This window comes from Microcaecilia unicolor, chromosome 9 (assembly GCF_901765095.1).
Source record: "Microcaecilia unicolor chromosome 9, aMicUni1.1, whole genome shotgun sequence".
Taxonomy (NCBI): Eukaryota; Metazoa; Chordata; class Amphibia; order Gymnophiona; family Siphonopidae; genus Microcaecilia; species Microcaecilia unicolor.
The window spans coordinates 41838856-41855064 of NC_044039.1; the positions used below are offsets into that span (position 1 = coordinate 41838856).

General features: G+C 42.1%; 1 protein-coding gene across 4 annotated transcripts in view; it reads left to right on the plus strand.

Annotated features, from left to right (window-relative positions):
* Positions 1-16209, plus strand: part of DCP1B (decapping mRNA 1B) — a 91526-nt gene that overhangs the window by 64012 nt on the left and 11305 nt on the right. For all 4 annotated transcript variants that reach the window (XM_030214167.1, XM_030214168.1, XM_030214170.1 and 1 more), the window contains one exon: positions 7813-7948. In XM_030214167.1, coding sequence (XP_030070027.1) covers positions 7813-7948 — 136 coding nt within the window. The remainder of the gene's footprint in view (positions 1-7812; positions 7949-16209) is intronic.

Below are 16209 nucleotides of genomic sequence, written 5' to 3' on the forward strand. Positions count from 1 at the left end.
CTGTATCTCTTCAGACCAGTGGATCCTCAACATGATTCAGCACAATTATGCCATGGATACTGGAAAAACCTTTTTCTGCTTTGTTGCATCCCCAAGTGGATCAACAAAGAAAAGGGCAACAGTAGCTGATGCTGTACAGAGTTTGTAACAGCTGGGAGGCATTGAGCCAATTCTCTTGGGCAACTAGAGTAGAGGCCATATACCTTGTCCCCAAAAATGTGGGCTCAGCATATATGGGATCTCAAGGAGGTCAGTGGCTCCTTGTGAGTTCCTCATTTCTATATTGAGATTGGGAAGTTCTTTTAGTGACAGACCAGCAGAGTTTCTCATATCCCTGGACCTAGTGTAAGGTGTATTTTTTTTTTTTTTTTTGTTACATTTGTACTCCATGCTCTCCCACTCATGGCAGGCTCAATGCGGCTTACATGGGGCAATGGAGGGTTAAGTGACTTGCCCAGAGTCACAAGGAGCTGCCTGTGCCTGAAGTGGGAATCGAACTCTGGTCCTGGGGAACTGAGGAACTAAGTCCACCACCCTAATCACTGGGCCACTCTGTATGGGGTTCTCTGATTTCTATGTACTCGGCAAACACCTTCAGTTTCAAGGCACACCCTTTCAGTTTGGCCACTGCCCCATGATTTTTCTGAAATGGTAGTGGTGGTAGTAGCTGCCTTCTCCATGGGGAAATAAATGTGGGTTCATTCTTACCCAGGTGATTGGCTGTTTCAAGCCAATGTGGAGGTGGAGTCCAGGGTAGCACAGTTTCTGGATAATCTGGGATTGGTGGTGAACTGTGCCAGGAACCACCTAGTTCTGTCTCAATCCCTCAAGTATCTAGAGTCTAACAACACCACTTTGAGGAAGGTCTTCCTAATGCAGGTGAGTGGAGCTGAGCCCACAACTTGCTCAATGAGTTCTGTTCTCAGATGATGCCTCGGACCTGGGATTTTCCTTCAGGTCTTGGGATCCTTGACAGTGACCGTGGAGTGGTTCCTTGTCAGAGGGCTAACATGAGATCTGTTCAATTGATGGTTGTTTTTCATTTTCCTCCAAGGTTTCAGGACTTGAAGAGAGTCTTTTATTTATTGCATTTGTATCCCACATTTTCCCACCTATTTGCGGGCTCAGTGTGGCTTACAATACATTGTGAATGATGGAAATACAATTTGTTACAATTCGATTATGGGTTGCATTGTTAAGAGTTATGGGAGACAAAGTCAAAATATCATAGGGGAATAGAGCAATGGAATGTAATAATGGGAAAATGATAGGGTGATAGAACAAAAGCGAGAGAACATTCAGGTATAATAATTATCTCTGTGGGTAGAGTTTTAAGTGTGGTGAAAATATGGGGGAAGAGAATGCCGAAGAGAGTGTATTGATGCATTTCTATTAGTGTGTATGGGCTTCATGTGTTTTGATCCTTGCGATAAGTTTTATCAAAGAGATGAGTCTTCAATAGTTTGCGGAAGTCGGTTAATTCGTAGATCGTTTTCAGGTTGCGTGGTAGTGTATTCCAGAATTGCGTGCTCATATAAGAGAAGGTTGATGCGTGCAGTACTTTGTATTTTACCAGCAGCATTGTAAGGCAGGCAATTTGGTGGAAATCTCCGTGCAGTCTGCTTCAGGGAATGGTCTTAGAGCCCCCAGAAGGCTTGTAGTGACCCCAGATGCCAGTCTGTCAGGCTGGGAGCTCACTGCCAGGATTGTGTAGCCCAAGATCTCTGGTCACAGTTGGAGATATTGTGAAGCATCAACAGGTTAGTGATGGCTGGCGCTGCAGTTTTTCCAGTAGGGTGTAAGCGAGCCAGCAGTCTGGGTTCTCTCAGTAAATACCACAGTAGTGGGATTTATAAACAAACAAGGGGAAACTGTGCATGTAGCTGAGGTTTGAGAGATCAGTCTGTGTGCATGGGTGAGAGTCAACCTTGGGGCAGTCTCAGCAGCTCATGGGCTGGAGTGCAGAATGTTGGGTGGACCTTCTCAGCTGGAGTGTCCTGACCCTGGGGGAATAGAAACTGGGACTGAGACACGCCAAAAAGGCTTTCTAAGATGTTCCCTACCAGCTTAGCCTTATGTTGGCACCATTGTGGATTAGGCTGATATGGTGCACATTTGGTGGACCTGCCCGCGGGCGCAGGAATTCTGGACTACTATCCTGGATTTAGTGCTTGCTCTCACAGGAATACAATATCCGTTGAAAATGGAACATTGCCTCTTACATGTTAGACCTTACGGGGTGAAATCCTATACTCACCAGCTAATTGCATATGTGTTTGTAGCTAGTAAATTGTTGCTAGCAGGGGCTTGGAGGCAGCCAACCCTTCCGAGTTTTTGAGAAGTTTTGCGAAAGGTGGACTATATTAATCTAATGTCCAAGTTGACAGCCTTGCGCACAGGGCAGTTGGGGCCCTACCATCGCATCTGGGAACCATATATCCAGTGGTCTGCAGGATCTGGTCCTTCTTTGTTGGCTCAGTAACCGCGATCCCTAAAGACAATGGCAGGCATATGGGAGGGGGAGGGGAGGGAGGGAAGAGGGGAGTGGGACGGAGAGAAATGATTGTAATGTCATCTTGTTGTGTATGATTAGCACTGGAGATGTTTTCCAGCTGATTGTTTTGTTGTATCTTGCTAAAATTCAAAAAATAAAGGTTAAAAAAAAAAAGAAACTGGGACTGAGCACTTTCAATGTGTCACTGTGTTTACCAGTCTTTGACCTCATGGTGACATAAATGAACACCAAATTGGTTCAGTTTTTCAGCTGAAGAGAGTCCAGCTTCACAAGCATAGACTCATTGATTCAGCGCTGGCCTTGGGAAAGCCTGCTGTACATATTTCTACCATGGGTTCTGACCTGCTACATGTTACGCAGATTAATGAATCATCTCTGTTTGGTCACTCATGATTGCTCCTGAATGGCCTCAATGTCTGTTGTGCCATTCTGATGCAGCTACTAGTGGGGAACCCCTTGTTGTTTCCTTTTACTCAGGGTCTTGTGCTTAAGACCCAGGTTACAAGTTAACAATTTATATACTGCTAACACCAATTCAGTTCAAAGCAGTTTACAAGAAGATTAAGGTCACAACATCCTCTTAAAAAAAAAAAAAGTTTAAAAGAAACAAAAGCCTAATCAGAAATAAAAGAAAGTCTTTAAAAAGAACAGTTTTAAGCACCTTTCTAAAATGTGCATACCCTACATTAATCAAAAACAAGTTGCAAATGACCGCCAAGTTTTGGGGGCTTGATAGGGAAGAAGCATGTCACAGACCTTAAGCTTCTTAATGCCCTTAACTGAAGGAAAGGCAAAAGGAGAACAGTTCATAGTTCTTCTACTCCTAGGGGAACTTGAAAATTCAAAATAAGACAAATACTCAGGACAATCACCGTCAAAACACGGAATAGTGCACAAGAAAATTTAAACAAAATCTTGGCCTCCATAGGGAACCAATGAAGGTCCACATAGAATTTAGAAATCCTATCATATTTACGTAAAGAGTCCTTGAAAAGCATCTAAAGAGCCAGGGTTATTCATTGGCGATGATCTGTGTTGCTGAAGGCCAGTAGCATGTCTTTTTTTTTTTTTTTTTTTTAACCTGTTAAAATTTGGCATCTTTTTGCAGCGGTTTTAGGATATTCTGTGTGTTGAGTGGATGTTCCAGCATTTTAATCTACCTTCTAGAATGTTTTCTCCAAGTTTTAGCCTTGAACTCTTGCAAGGTTCAGGTAGCAGTGTTAGTATGCTATAGGGTATACACTGCTGTATGAAAACAAGGCTAACAGCAATATAGATCAAAGAGACTTTTTTGTATACTCATATTATCATACTCATGCTATTTCTTCGTATGTCTCATTATTCTTATTCTTAAAGAGTGCCCTCAGAAATTACCACTCATTTAAAGGCAACATCATTTTTTTTGCCAGGTAGCATAGCACATCTTCCATAGGGTCACTCTTATGTATAAGTGTAAGTGCTATTGCCTTAATCAAAACGTGCTATAATGTAATATAGTGCACAAAAAAATCAGAAAAAACGTGAACTTATCTTTAAACATTTTTTTGAACTTTTCAAATACTCAGCTTGCTTGCCTGGCTCACTTGTTGTACCATACGGCTTCCCCTGGACACGCCCGACTCCGCGAGTTTCAAAAAATGTCCTCAGGGACTTGGGTTAAAGCCATCCAACACAACCCAAGTCCCTGTGGAAATTTTTTTGAAACCCGCGGAGTTGGGCGTGTCCAGGGGAAGCCGTATGGTATGGCAAGCAAGCTGAGTATTTGAAAAGCTCAAAAAAATGTTTAAAGATAAGTTCACGTTGTTTCTGATTTTTTTTTGTGCACTATATTACATTATAGCACGTTTTGATTAAGGCAATAGCACTTACACTTATATACAAGAGTGACCCTATGAAAGATGTGCTATGCCACTGGGCAAAAAAATGAGTGGTAATTTCTGAGGGCACTCTTTAAGAATAAGAATAATGAGACATACAAAGAAATAGCATGAGTATGAGTATACAAAAGTCTCTTTGATCTATATTGCTGTTAGCCTTGTTTTCATACAGCAGTGTATATCTTTGGTTTCTAGTGAGCATACTATTTTCTTTACCAAGGATTGTGGGATTTGCTTTGGCATATATCCGAGTATGCTATAGGGGACAGATTTGGGGTATTCCTTTGGTAGCCTACCTGGATGATTCTTGCAAGGGCTCTCTCTTAAGGTGCTCCCACCCTGTCTTGGTTTCACATTGAGGTCTTAGTTTAGTCCTGAATTCCCTGACAGGTCTATCATTGAATCTATTAAAGCATCTTTGGAGAAGTTATTTGTTCAGCCAGGCATATTTCTGAGTTGCAGGTAGTGTTTATGGATCCATATTTATATTTTACAGTAGATTTAATTTCATTGCATGCAATTCTTGCTTTTATGCAAGGCACTCTTCCCCCCCCCCCCCCCCCCCCCCACCCCTTCACGTTAGCCATGTTAATCTGCCTAACCACCTTTCCTCGTGAGCAAAGGTGAGACAGTATCAAAATGGTCCTTGGCTACATGGTTCAAGGAGGTAGTGAGATCTGTTCATCTGCTGAATAAGGAGGAGGTTCTAGTAAGTCTTCGACCTTTCTTTGTGAAAGCCCAGGTGGCATCTTGGGTAGAATTCCAAGCAGTCATGCCAGAGGATATTGGTAAAATAGTGATGTGGTCTTTTTTTGGTATTCCTTTCTTAAGCACTACCAAGTGATTGCTGGCCAAGGAAGATACGATCTTTGGAAGAGTGGTTCTGGAGGGGGTCATCCTCCACCAGCCCAAGGTCCTAAAGCTTTGATACGTCCCACTAGTCTGGGCAAGTCTAGCAGGATGAAAGAATGGTGAAATTTGTTCCTCCTGATAACTTCAGTTCCTTGACTGCTGCTAGACCAGTTCTTTTCCCAGCCAAAAAAAGACTGCAATTATGAAGGCCTTCCTGCTTTTTTGTATGTCAGTTTACTGATAGGATTCTGGTTTACAAATTTATCCATGCAGGGAGATGCTCCACAAGAATCATTGGTGTGTTTTGACCGTTTGTGACTTCCTTTGTCTGTTAATTGTATTATATCAGTTTTGTCAGTAGTTTGCTGGCAAGTTCCAGGGCTGCACCATGCTCTTGATGATGTCATTGGAAAGTTCCAGGTTCTCTGCTCATCTGCTGATAGAGGAACATAACCCACCAGTCTGAACTGGTCTAGCAGGATTCAAGGGAAAGGAAATTATAAAGTAAGAACAAATTTTACCATTTTTACAAATACTAGTGAAAAATTATTTCTAGTCTAGTCTTGGTTATCCCAGTAAACAAACTTCCAGGCAATTGTGAACACCAGTGAAGTAACCTGTGAGAGTTGTGACGTGCTCATTCATAGAACACTGAGAGCAGGAGGACCATATCCAAACAGTGACAGTAGCACTGTGCTTCACTCCCTTCATTTAAATCATTCAGCCCAGATAGAATAAAATGCATAATAGATAAGGTTTTAAGCCCTCAGTTTATAATTACATTCAAATGTAAAACTACAACTATTTAAATTGCTACAAAATGCAAATTATGCATTCACCAGAGAAGTGATATGAAATGCAGTGCCATGCTACAGGGCTCTGTTAAAGAAACAGTTTACAGGGGTACCTGTATTATTCTGTAACAGCAGGAACACAAAGGCTGATGGCACCTTATGGACTGACAGATTTATCGAGGCATATGCTTTCAAGGACAGAGAGTCCACTTTGTCAGAAAGCTTATGCTTCAGTAAGCCTGTAAGGTGCCACTATCCTCTGTCATTTAAAGATACCATTAAATACAAGGAAACTTTTAGTCTTCTTATAGTGGTTATATTGTGCCCTACACCCGGGAACTTTATAACAAATTACAGACAGGTACATTGAGGCAGTGCGAGAGAAAGTAATTTGCCCAGGGTTAGAAGTGTGAGTGGCAGTAGTAAGATTTGATCCCATGTCTTCTGATTCCCAGTTCATTATTCTAACCACTAGGCTATCCGTTCTCTGTGATGTGGGACTGCAGATTAGTAGACTATTGTTGGAATACAGTGTTCCAGAGAGAAATAATGGGTAAAATATTAACTAGACTTCATATTGCACTTCTTTTCCTAAATGCCTTCAATAATGCTAAAATAAAATTTCTATTAACAGCCAAAAAAGGCATTATGTTAAACTGGGATATATATTTGCCACCATCTGTGCATATTGATGACTTGAAATTTATATTGTAATTGAAAATATAAATTATTCTTAAATTATGTGCAATCCTTTGTTTCATTATCAAGGAATTTTATCTTTAAAAGAAATGCATAGGAGTGATTATATAGGTCAAAAGTTACATAAGTCCTGTCTGAGATCACGTTTGATCAGTCTTTAAGTGTAAATCTTGCTGATGAAAGAGATGCAAATATTTTAAGGTTGTCTTTAATTAGCAAGAACAATTGAAGAAATAAGTTCCAAAACCTGTTAAGTACAAAAAGCTGTTTTCTGGATAAATTCATTTTTATTTTCAAGAATTCTATCAACATAAGATTTTATTTTATTTTATTTATTTTACTGAATATTATATACCTTATGAATAAATGGCTTTTAGTGCAAATTTCAAATATCCTATGGCTATCTGTGGGCTCCTTTTATAAAGCTGTAGTAGTGATTACCGCATGCCAAATGTGATGAAGCCCATAGGAGTTGAATGGACTTTGTTGCATTTGGTTCGCTGCTGATTGCTAGCGCAGCTTTGTAAAAGGAGGCCTTTAAAGGCAGTCTGTTTTTGATATGAACACATTTTTCAAAGAAAATGTACTTTGATTTTAGAACTCGCCTCTGCAATTTATTTGGTTTTTTTGTTTGGGGTTTTTTTTTTTTTGATTGAAAGATCATGATATGGGTTGAGGTATTTTTGGCTTTTTGAGTTGTTGCACATCAGACGTGCCCAGAATGGCATTTATGGAAAATGAGATGGAAGTGTCCTTAGCCTCTATTTGGCTATTTTATTATCAGCCTTCAGGAAATAAGCCATTTTCTTTTATTTAGTTTTTGAAATGTGCTTCTGGATCTGTAATGTTCCAAAAAGTCTACAACAAGTTTTAGGTATAGAAGATGTTAATCTAAGATCATGGTCCAAAGTCAATTCCAGATCCAAAATCCCCCCTCCCCCCCTCCACACACCATCTTTTCTTCCTCAGCCTGTTATACCCTCTCTGTCTTCTTACCCAGCAGCTGTTCTCTTATTTAAAAAAAAAAAAAAAAGGTTTTTTCCCCTTGTGTATTTTGTTTCTCTATCCTTCTTAGTTTAACTCATGAAGAGCAGCTCAGAGCACAACATGGGACTGGAACAGGGGCTTCTCCATTGAGCCTGAATCCTGGTGATTCCAAACAAGTAGATATCCTGCAGATGTTAACCAAGGCCAAAGATGAATACACTAAGGTGAGCTTTAATCTGTCTGGAACATTGCTATATTAAGTTCCTCCTGTCCATCTTTACAGATGTTGCATCTCCCTTTATGCTACCCAGTTCTTGATTGCAGAGTAGTGGTTTGCTAAGAAACAGTTTTTGTGCTGGTTGAAATGTGTAGGGTACCTTTTTACTAAAATACATTAGATTTTTCAGTTAACACATTTTAATGCAAGAAATTAACATGTATTAAGTGCAAATCTAACACTACGGCTATTGGGGTGTTGTGGAAACAGGGAAGAAATGGGAAACTACATACCGGTAAGTCTCACGTCGGTGGTAGGAGACCGCATTTCGTACATTCTTCTTCAGGAGAAGCAAGCATGTCGGCATGATTTGGATATTGGTCCTCTGTGATTCTTCTTGCTTCTCCTGAGGAAGAATGTACGAAATGTGGTCTTGCATTCGGGAGCAGAGGAGCTACTGACTTAAGTCCAACTGCTGACCTAATGGCTGCCTAATGTTTGTTTGGTTGTTTCTGCTCCACGTCTCTATCCAGATGGCTTAGAACTTGATGTTACCAAGAAAATGTATTATTGACTAATATGTTTGAAAGGCGACAGCTTCCATCGACATTTTTGTGAGAACTATTATTCATTGACTGCTTGTGGATATTGCTTCCTGGACCCTACTGTTGTTTGCCTACACTGGTGGGATTTGGTGGTCAGCTTAGCTTTGACAACAAAAATCTTTTTTCATACGGGAGCCTCATTTTGGACAATAGTTTATACATTTTCAGCATTGGGTTTAGTGATTAGATCTAACAGTGGATTGTATGTATGTGTATTATGAATGTAGTAGGAGTGATGTGTATAGTAATAAATATTTTGGATACTGGGAGAATGGGCGTGCAAGTGGCAGATGAAGTTCAATGTTGACAAGTGCAAAGTGATGCATGTGGGTAAGAGGAACCCGAATTATAGCTACGTCTTGCAAGGTTCCGCGTTAGGAGTTACGGATCAAGAAAGGGATCTGGGTGTCGTCGTCGATGATACGCTGAAACCTTCTGCTCAGTGTGCTGCTGCGGCTAGGAAAGCAAATAGAATGTTGGGTGTTATTAGGAAGGGTATGGAGTCCAGGTGTGCGGATGTTATAATGCCGTTGTATCGCTCCATGGTGCGACCGCACCTGGAGTATTGTGTTCAGTACTGGTCTCCGTATCTCAAAAAAGATATAGTAGAATTGGAAAAGGTACAGCGAAGGGCGACGAAAATGATAGTGGGGATGGGACGACTTTCCTATGAAGAGAGGCTGAGAAGGCTAGGGCTTTTCAGCTTGGAGAAGAGACGGCTGAGGGGAGATATGATAGAAGTGTATAAAATAATGAGTGGAATGGATCGGGTGGATGTGAAGCGACTGTTCACGCTATCCAAAAATACTAGGACTAGAGGGCATGAGTTGAAGCTACAGTGTGGTAAATTTAAAACGAATCAGAGAAAATTTTTCTTCACCCAACGTGTAATTAGACTCTGGAATTCGTTGCCGGAGAACGTGGTACGGGCGGTTAGCTTGACGGAGTTTAAAAAGGGGTTAGATAGATTCCTAAAGGACAAGTCCATAGACCGCTATTAAATGGACTTGGAAAAATTCCGCATTTTTAGGTATAACTTGTCTGGAATGTTTTTACGTTTGGGGAGCGTGCCAGGTGCCCTTGACCTGGATTGGCCACTGTCGGTGACAGGATGCTGGGCTAGATGGACCTTTGGTCTTTCCCAGTATGGCACTACTTATGTACTTATGTACTTATGTACTGTTTCAGTAAGAGTCTGGAGTATCTATATTTAAACATACTTGTGATATAATTTACTCCAGTTTTTTTCTATTATCCCCAGCTTTGTGGTTTAATTAAAATTTAATGCCAAGAAGTGCAGAGTGATTGTTAGTTGGGTGCAGAAACCCAAAAGAGATACTGAATAGGAGGGGAGAGATTAGTAAGCTCGTCTCAGGAGAGAGACCTTGGGATATTGGTGTCCGAGGATCTGAAGGTGAAGAAACAATGTGACAAGGTGACGACCGTGGCCAGAAGGATTCTAGGCTTCATAGAGAGGGGTATAACCAGCAGAAGAACAGAGGTGTTGATGCTCCTCTACAAGTCGTTGGTGAAGCCCCACTTCAGTTTTGGAGACCGTATCATGCTAAAGATGTAAAAAGACTGGAAGTGGTGCAAAGAAAAGCTACAAAAATGGTATGGGATTTGCGTTGCAAACCGTATGATGAGAGAGTTGCCGACCTGAACGTGTATACCTTGGAGGAAAGGAGAAACAGGTGAAGTGATACAGACATTCAAATGTTTGAAAGGTATTAATCCACAAACAAACCTTTTCTGGAGACGGGAAGGTGGTAGAACCAGAGGACATGAATTGAGGTTGAAGAGGGGCATATTTAGGAGTAATGCCAGGAAGTATTTTTTCATGGAAAGGGTGGTGGATAATTGGAATGCCCTCCCGTGGGAGATGGTGGAGATGAAAACAGTAATGGAATTCAAACATGTGTGGGATAAACACGAAGGAATGGATCCACAGAATCTTAGCGGAAATTGGGTGGCAACACCGGTAATTGGGAAGCAAAACCAGTGCTGGGCAGACTTCTACAGTTTGTGCCCTGATCATAACTGAATAGATATGGATGGGCTAGACTGTAAATTTTAAGGGGCTTCAATGTTAACTTCAGAACTTTTCGTACAAGAGTGCTGGGCCCTGAGAATGGCAAGGATAAATCAAACTCGGGTATACACAGAAAGTATTGCATACCATGTAAAATGAGTTTATCTTGTTGGACATATTGGATGGACCATACAGGTCTTTATCTGCCGTCATTTACTATATGTTACTATCCAGCTTATAATCGAAAGTGCTCGCCGGCTATCTTCCAACACAAATCGGGAGATGGCAGGCGAAATCGGTATAATCGAAAGCGCCATTTTAGACAGCATCGCTGCTTTCCCGTCGCTTTGCCTGCAAAAGTTCAAGGGGGCGTGTCGGTAGATTAGAGAAGGTGGGACATGGGCGGGCATGGGCGTGGCTACCAGATGGCCGGCTTTTGCCGATAATGGAAAAAAAAAAAAAAAGCGGCGTTAAGCAGTATTTCGCCGGGTTTACTTGGTCCTTTTATTTTCACGACCAAGCCTCAAAAAGGTGCCCCAACTGACCAGATGACCACTGGAGGGAATGGGGGATGACCTCCCCATACTCCCCCAGTGGTCACCAATCCCCTTCCATACTAAAAAAATAAAACTAAAAACCTTTTTTGCCAGCCTGTATGCCAGCCTCAAATGCCGTACCCACCTCCATGACAGCAGAATGTGTTGTATCCTCCGACAGCCTTTTCCTGGTTGCGATGTGGCTCTCGGGTGAGTGTGACACCTTTTCTGTTAGGTGCCCTGCAGAGTCACATTAGCAATGCATTGTGGTGGGTGTAGGGTACTGGGCTCTACTCCCATGGTGCTTTTCCCCCCTGCTAACTGAGTCAGAGTGTGCCCTTTTTTGTTTCCTGTTGTAGTCCATGCGGTAGTGGCCATTTTTGTAAGCCAGTTTTAGTTCCCTTTCCTGTGTTACCCACATTAGAGAACTTAGTTCTTACCTTGAATGGTGCTGAAAGAGGGCATTGTACACCATTGTGCCAGCTCTGACCTACAGCTAATCTTAGTACCAGGGGACTCTTTGCCAGTGGGGCACAACCTCTGATCTGCAGTTAACTGTGAGTAAACGTGCTTATTTCAAGAAAGGACTTTTTCAGAGAGATTAGTCTTCAGGTGTGAACTGGTGTGCCAAAGTTATACAGCAGCAATAAGTCCTAGAGGCTGTATGCAGGTCCCTGGAGCAATTTTAGTGGGTGCAGTACATTTGTGGGTAGTGGGTTTCAGCTCCCAAAGTAAGGGAGCTATGCACGTGGGAGCTTTTCTGAAGTCCACCGCAGTGACCCCTAGGGTGGCTGGTTGGTGTCCTGGCATGTCAGGGGGGCCAGTACACTGAAAATGCTGGCTCCTCCCATGGCCAAATGCCTTGAATTTGGCCGGGGTTTGAGATGGCCGACATAACTTTCCATTATCGCTGAAAAACAAACCCGGCCATCTCAAACTTGGCGAACTCCAAGGTATTTGGCCGGGCTAAACCGTATTATCGGGAAAAAAAAGATGGCCAGCCATCTTTTTCGATAATACGGTTCCAGCCAGCTGTAGCGCCGCTGCCAACATAGATCGCCGGCGATCTATTTGGCCAGCGACGTTCGATTAATCCCCTCCATGTGTAAATATGTGCAAATTCGTTATATGTATGCTAATTCCTAGGTTAATATGCTTTAATTTGATGTTTCATGCTAATCAATGCACATCATATATCACAAGTAAATTTCATGTGTCTTTTTTTTTTTTTTTTTTTTTTTAAAAAGAGCTCTTTTGTGTTTATAATGTAGAAATGTGTTCTAGTGATAGTGTCAGGCTGAGAACGTTAGTTACCTTTACCTCTTCAAAATGCTGAACTCCTGTTGCATTCTTGAAACTTTGGACAAATTTCTGATCATGATCATTGTAACACAATCTAATAGGCATGTTCATTTTGTACTTTGCTAAAAATGTTTTGGTGCTGTAGCTTTAAATAGATACTTATTTACAGTGAGCTGTCAGTATACTTGACATTATGCAAGATTAATTGTACGGTTCCAAGGTCCCTTCACGGTCTGAATTTGCAATTTAAGTTTTAGGAAAGGAGTCTTAAGTGATTTTATACAGGTCACAGCTGTCACGGGAGGTAGAGTTGAAAAGAATTTGGAGCCAATTTCTGTAAGCAGTACGCAGCACTGCAAGGCTGAATAAAGCAGCCTTGCAACTTCTTGTGACCCTGGGCAAGTCACTGAACCCTCCATTGCTCCAGGTACAAATAACCTTAGATTGTGAGGCCATTAGGGACAGAAAAGTACCTGCAAAAAGTAGTATATGTAAACCGATTTGACTGTATCTACAGAAAGGTGGTATATCAAGTATGGAATAAGCAAACATGTAAAACTTTTAAACTTAGTATAGGTTGACTTCCTGGAGGTTCAAAACAACTGACCTGTGCTTATTTAGACCCTGAGACAGGAAAATAACTTTCCTTCTGCAGCTTGTTGTGTTTTTAAACCTGCATTTCTGTGATGTAGAGCCTAGATTTTGTGGCTCTTAATGAGCATAACTCCTAATCTTATTTTGGCTTAGCAGTAAATTTGAGTTATAACTATGATTCCACATTTATTTAGGTCATTGTTAGACTCTTTGGCAAGTAACGGTTACTGTTATTCAGAAATCACTTTCTACAGAGGGATGCTGAACTTGTTTGCAAGTCTGATATTTTTCATGGACTTTGCTTTATAATATAACTGGCAATAGCTTTTCTTACAAGTTTTTATATATGCAGTTCAAAAAAATGTTCTCAAACATTGTTTTTAGCCTGTGTGATTTCTTAAACGTTCTGAAGTTATTAGCTATCGTATCACAAGAAGAAATTAAAGGAACAATTAGGTGTTTAAAAAAACTTTTTTAAAAAAGGAAATGGCTGTGCGGTAAGTTAAGCACATGCTATGCGGCCATTTCCTAGGGGAGCCCTCACCGCCTTCCTGTTTAGGAGGCCGTAAGGGCTCCTGCGCTAACCTGGTGGTAACCAGGCAGCACCGGGTAAGCCCAGGGTGCTAAAAAACAAACATTTTAAGCACTGGAAATGGCATGTAGCACACACCAGAACTACTGCCGGGCTCCTTCGGTAGCCCAGCAGTAGGGCCAATCTACCGCATGCCATTGCCATGGTAGCTCTACCGTGGTTTTTTTTAAAAGGGCCCCTAAGTGTTTTATCTTTGGGAATAAAATTGTAATCATTCAATTATTCATATAATAAACAGTACAAAATGCTCCACTGACTGCCAGATCCTGCTGTGCAGTTCAGTATATAATAAGTTTATCTTCTAAGAGCAGCATGATTGCTTGCTGTTTCACCTAGCTCTTCCATCAGCCACTGTTACCACCTCTGTAGCTGTTCTTTTCCTCCAAAGACACACATTTATTGGAATTACAGTAATTACATATCAAGAAAATATGTTGACCAGAAATAGCATCTAGAATATACTGATATTGTCACTAGGAGTATTTAAAAAAAATAAGTCAGCTATCTGCCAAGTCCACAAATGAAAGAAATTCTAAGATTAAAGTCATGAAGGAAAAGGACTTTAAAAATGTGACAGAAAATGAAATAAGAAAGACTATGTGAAAAGGAACAACAAACTCATATACTATGGGGCTTATTTTCAAAAGAGAAAAAAAAACTTCCAAAAAGTGGCATAAATCTGCATTTGGACATTTTTCTCATAAAAACATCCAAATTGGTATTTTCAAAACCAATTTTTAGACGTTTTTCTATGAAGACCAGCCGAGGTGCGTTCAAATCACAAGGGGGCATGTCCGGGGCTTGTTAAGGGTGGGATCTGGGCGGTCCAAACACTTGGATGTTTTTCTGCCATGGTGGAACAAAGCAAAAACATCCAGGGCTATAAGTTTGATGGTTTGGTTTAGACCAGTTTTTTTAACGAATAAGCCACAAAAAAGTGGCTTAAATGACCAGATGACCACTGCAGGAATAGAGGAATGACACCCCCTTGCTCCTTCAGTGGTCACTGACCCCTTTCTACCCTGCAAAAATGTAAGTGAAACAGTACATACCAGCATCTCTGACATCTTCATATATTTTGGCCAGTCCCATTAGAGTAGCAAGCAGGTTCCTGGAATAGCTTAGTGGTTGGTGCAGTGCACTGCAGAGAAGATGACCCAGGCCCATAATCCAAACTATTGCACTTGTGGTGGAAAGTGTCAGATCCCCCCCAAAACCCCCAAACCTATTGTACCCACATATAGGTGACACCTGCAGCCATAAGGGCTATTGTAGTGGTGTATAGTTGGGTACAGTAGGTTTTTCGTGGGGTTTGAAGGACTCACTATGCAATATAAGGGGGTAATGGTCAGATGTGTACCTAGGACTTTTATGTGAAGTTCACTGCATTGCCCCCTAGGATGCTCCACTGTCTATATGGCCTCCAAAGTCACTTCCACAGGCTTCACCAAGGGGAGGAATAGATGGAACACAGGGATTATTCCCTCCAAACCCACTCCCTTACAAAGACTCTTCAACTCCAGATCTTTGAGCCAGGTCGACCAGCCTGACTTTAGCCACGAGCAATTCGGCAGCTGGAGCATACCCACGAGTCCTTCATGTGAAGTTCCATCAATGAAAGCGACCCCACTGTTACTGCATTCCATGGTGGCTGAGGAGGAGCTGGACACACTGGGCTGTGTGACACCTTATTCTGGAGGCCCAAACTCTCTCTCATGTTTGGCCAGCAGGAACACGCTGAGAAGGGACTCTGCCTGCCTCGTTCCGGGGTTCTGAGGCTGCCGGGCAGCTGCAGCTATCTTCCCCTTAGGCATCAAGAAAGGTAAAATCAGCAATGAAATTGCCAAGAAATAACAAAACAGCAAGAACAAGAAAACACTGGCATCTCACTGCAATGCCATATTGTCCTCCTACTGTTATCGTTCTATGATAGCTATATCCCCCCATATTTAGCACTTCTTTTTCCTTGATTCTAGTCTTCAGCTGTTCATGATAAATTAAGTTCTGGTACTGACTGGAAAAACTTGACATTGATAGAGTTAGTATGATGAATCAGTAGTAGACTGTAACATGCAGGGCACACTTTCTCATCATAGGTCTGGTTCATCTGACTTTTAATGCATGTACAGGACAACTGTCAAAGGTATTTATGAAGGTAAAATGGCCTGACTGAAAATTGCCCCCGCACCGCCTCAAATGTGTTTCACAGTATTTGCAAGTTTCAGAGTACTCGTAGACACATTTTTAAAAAAGGCATTCGTTCATTTAGGTTGAGGAGGAAAACAGTGGCGTTCCTAGGGGGGCGGACACCCGGGGCGGTGCCCCGCCCCCTCCTGATGCAGCGCGGAGCCCCCCCCCCCCCCCCCCGGTGCATGCTGCTGGTGGGGGGGGTGCCGCAGCGCGCGCCTGCTGCGAGTTTACTAACTTTGCTCGTTCGCTGCAGCTCCCTGTGCCCCGGAACAGGAAGTAACAGCGAATGAGAGAAGTTAGCGAACTCTCGCAGCAGGCGCGCGCAGCGGCACCCCCCAGCGGCATGCACCCGGGGCAGACCGCCCCCACTGCCCCCCCCCCCCCCTTGGTACGCCACTGGAGGAAAACCATGTGTAC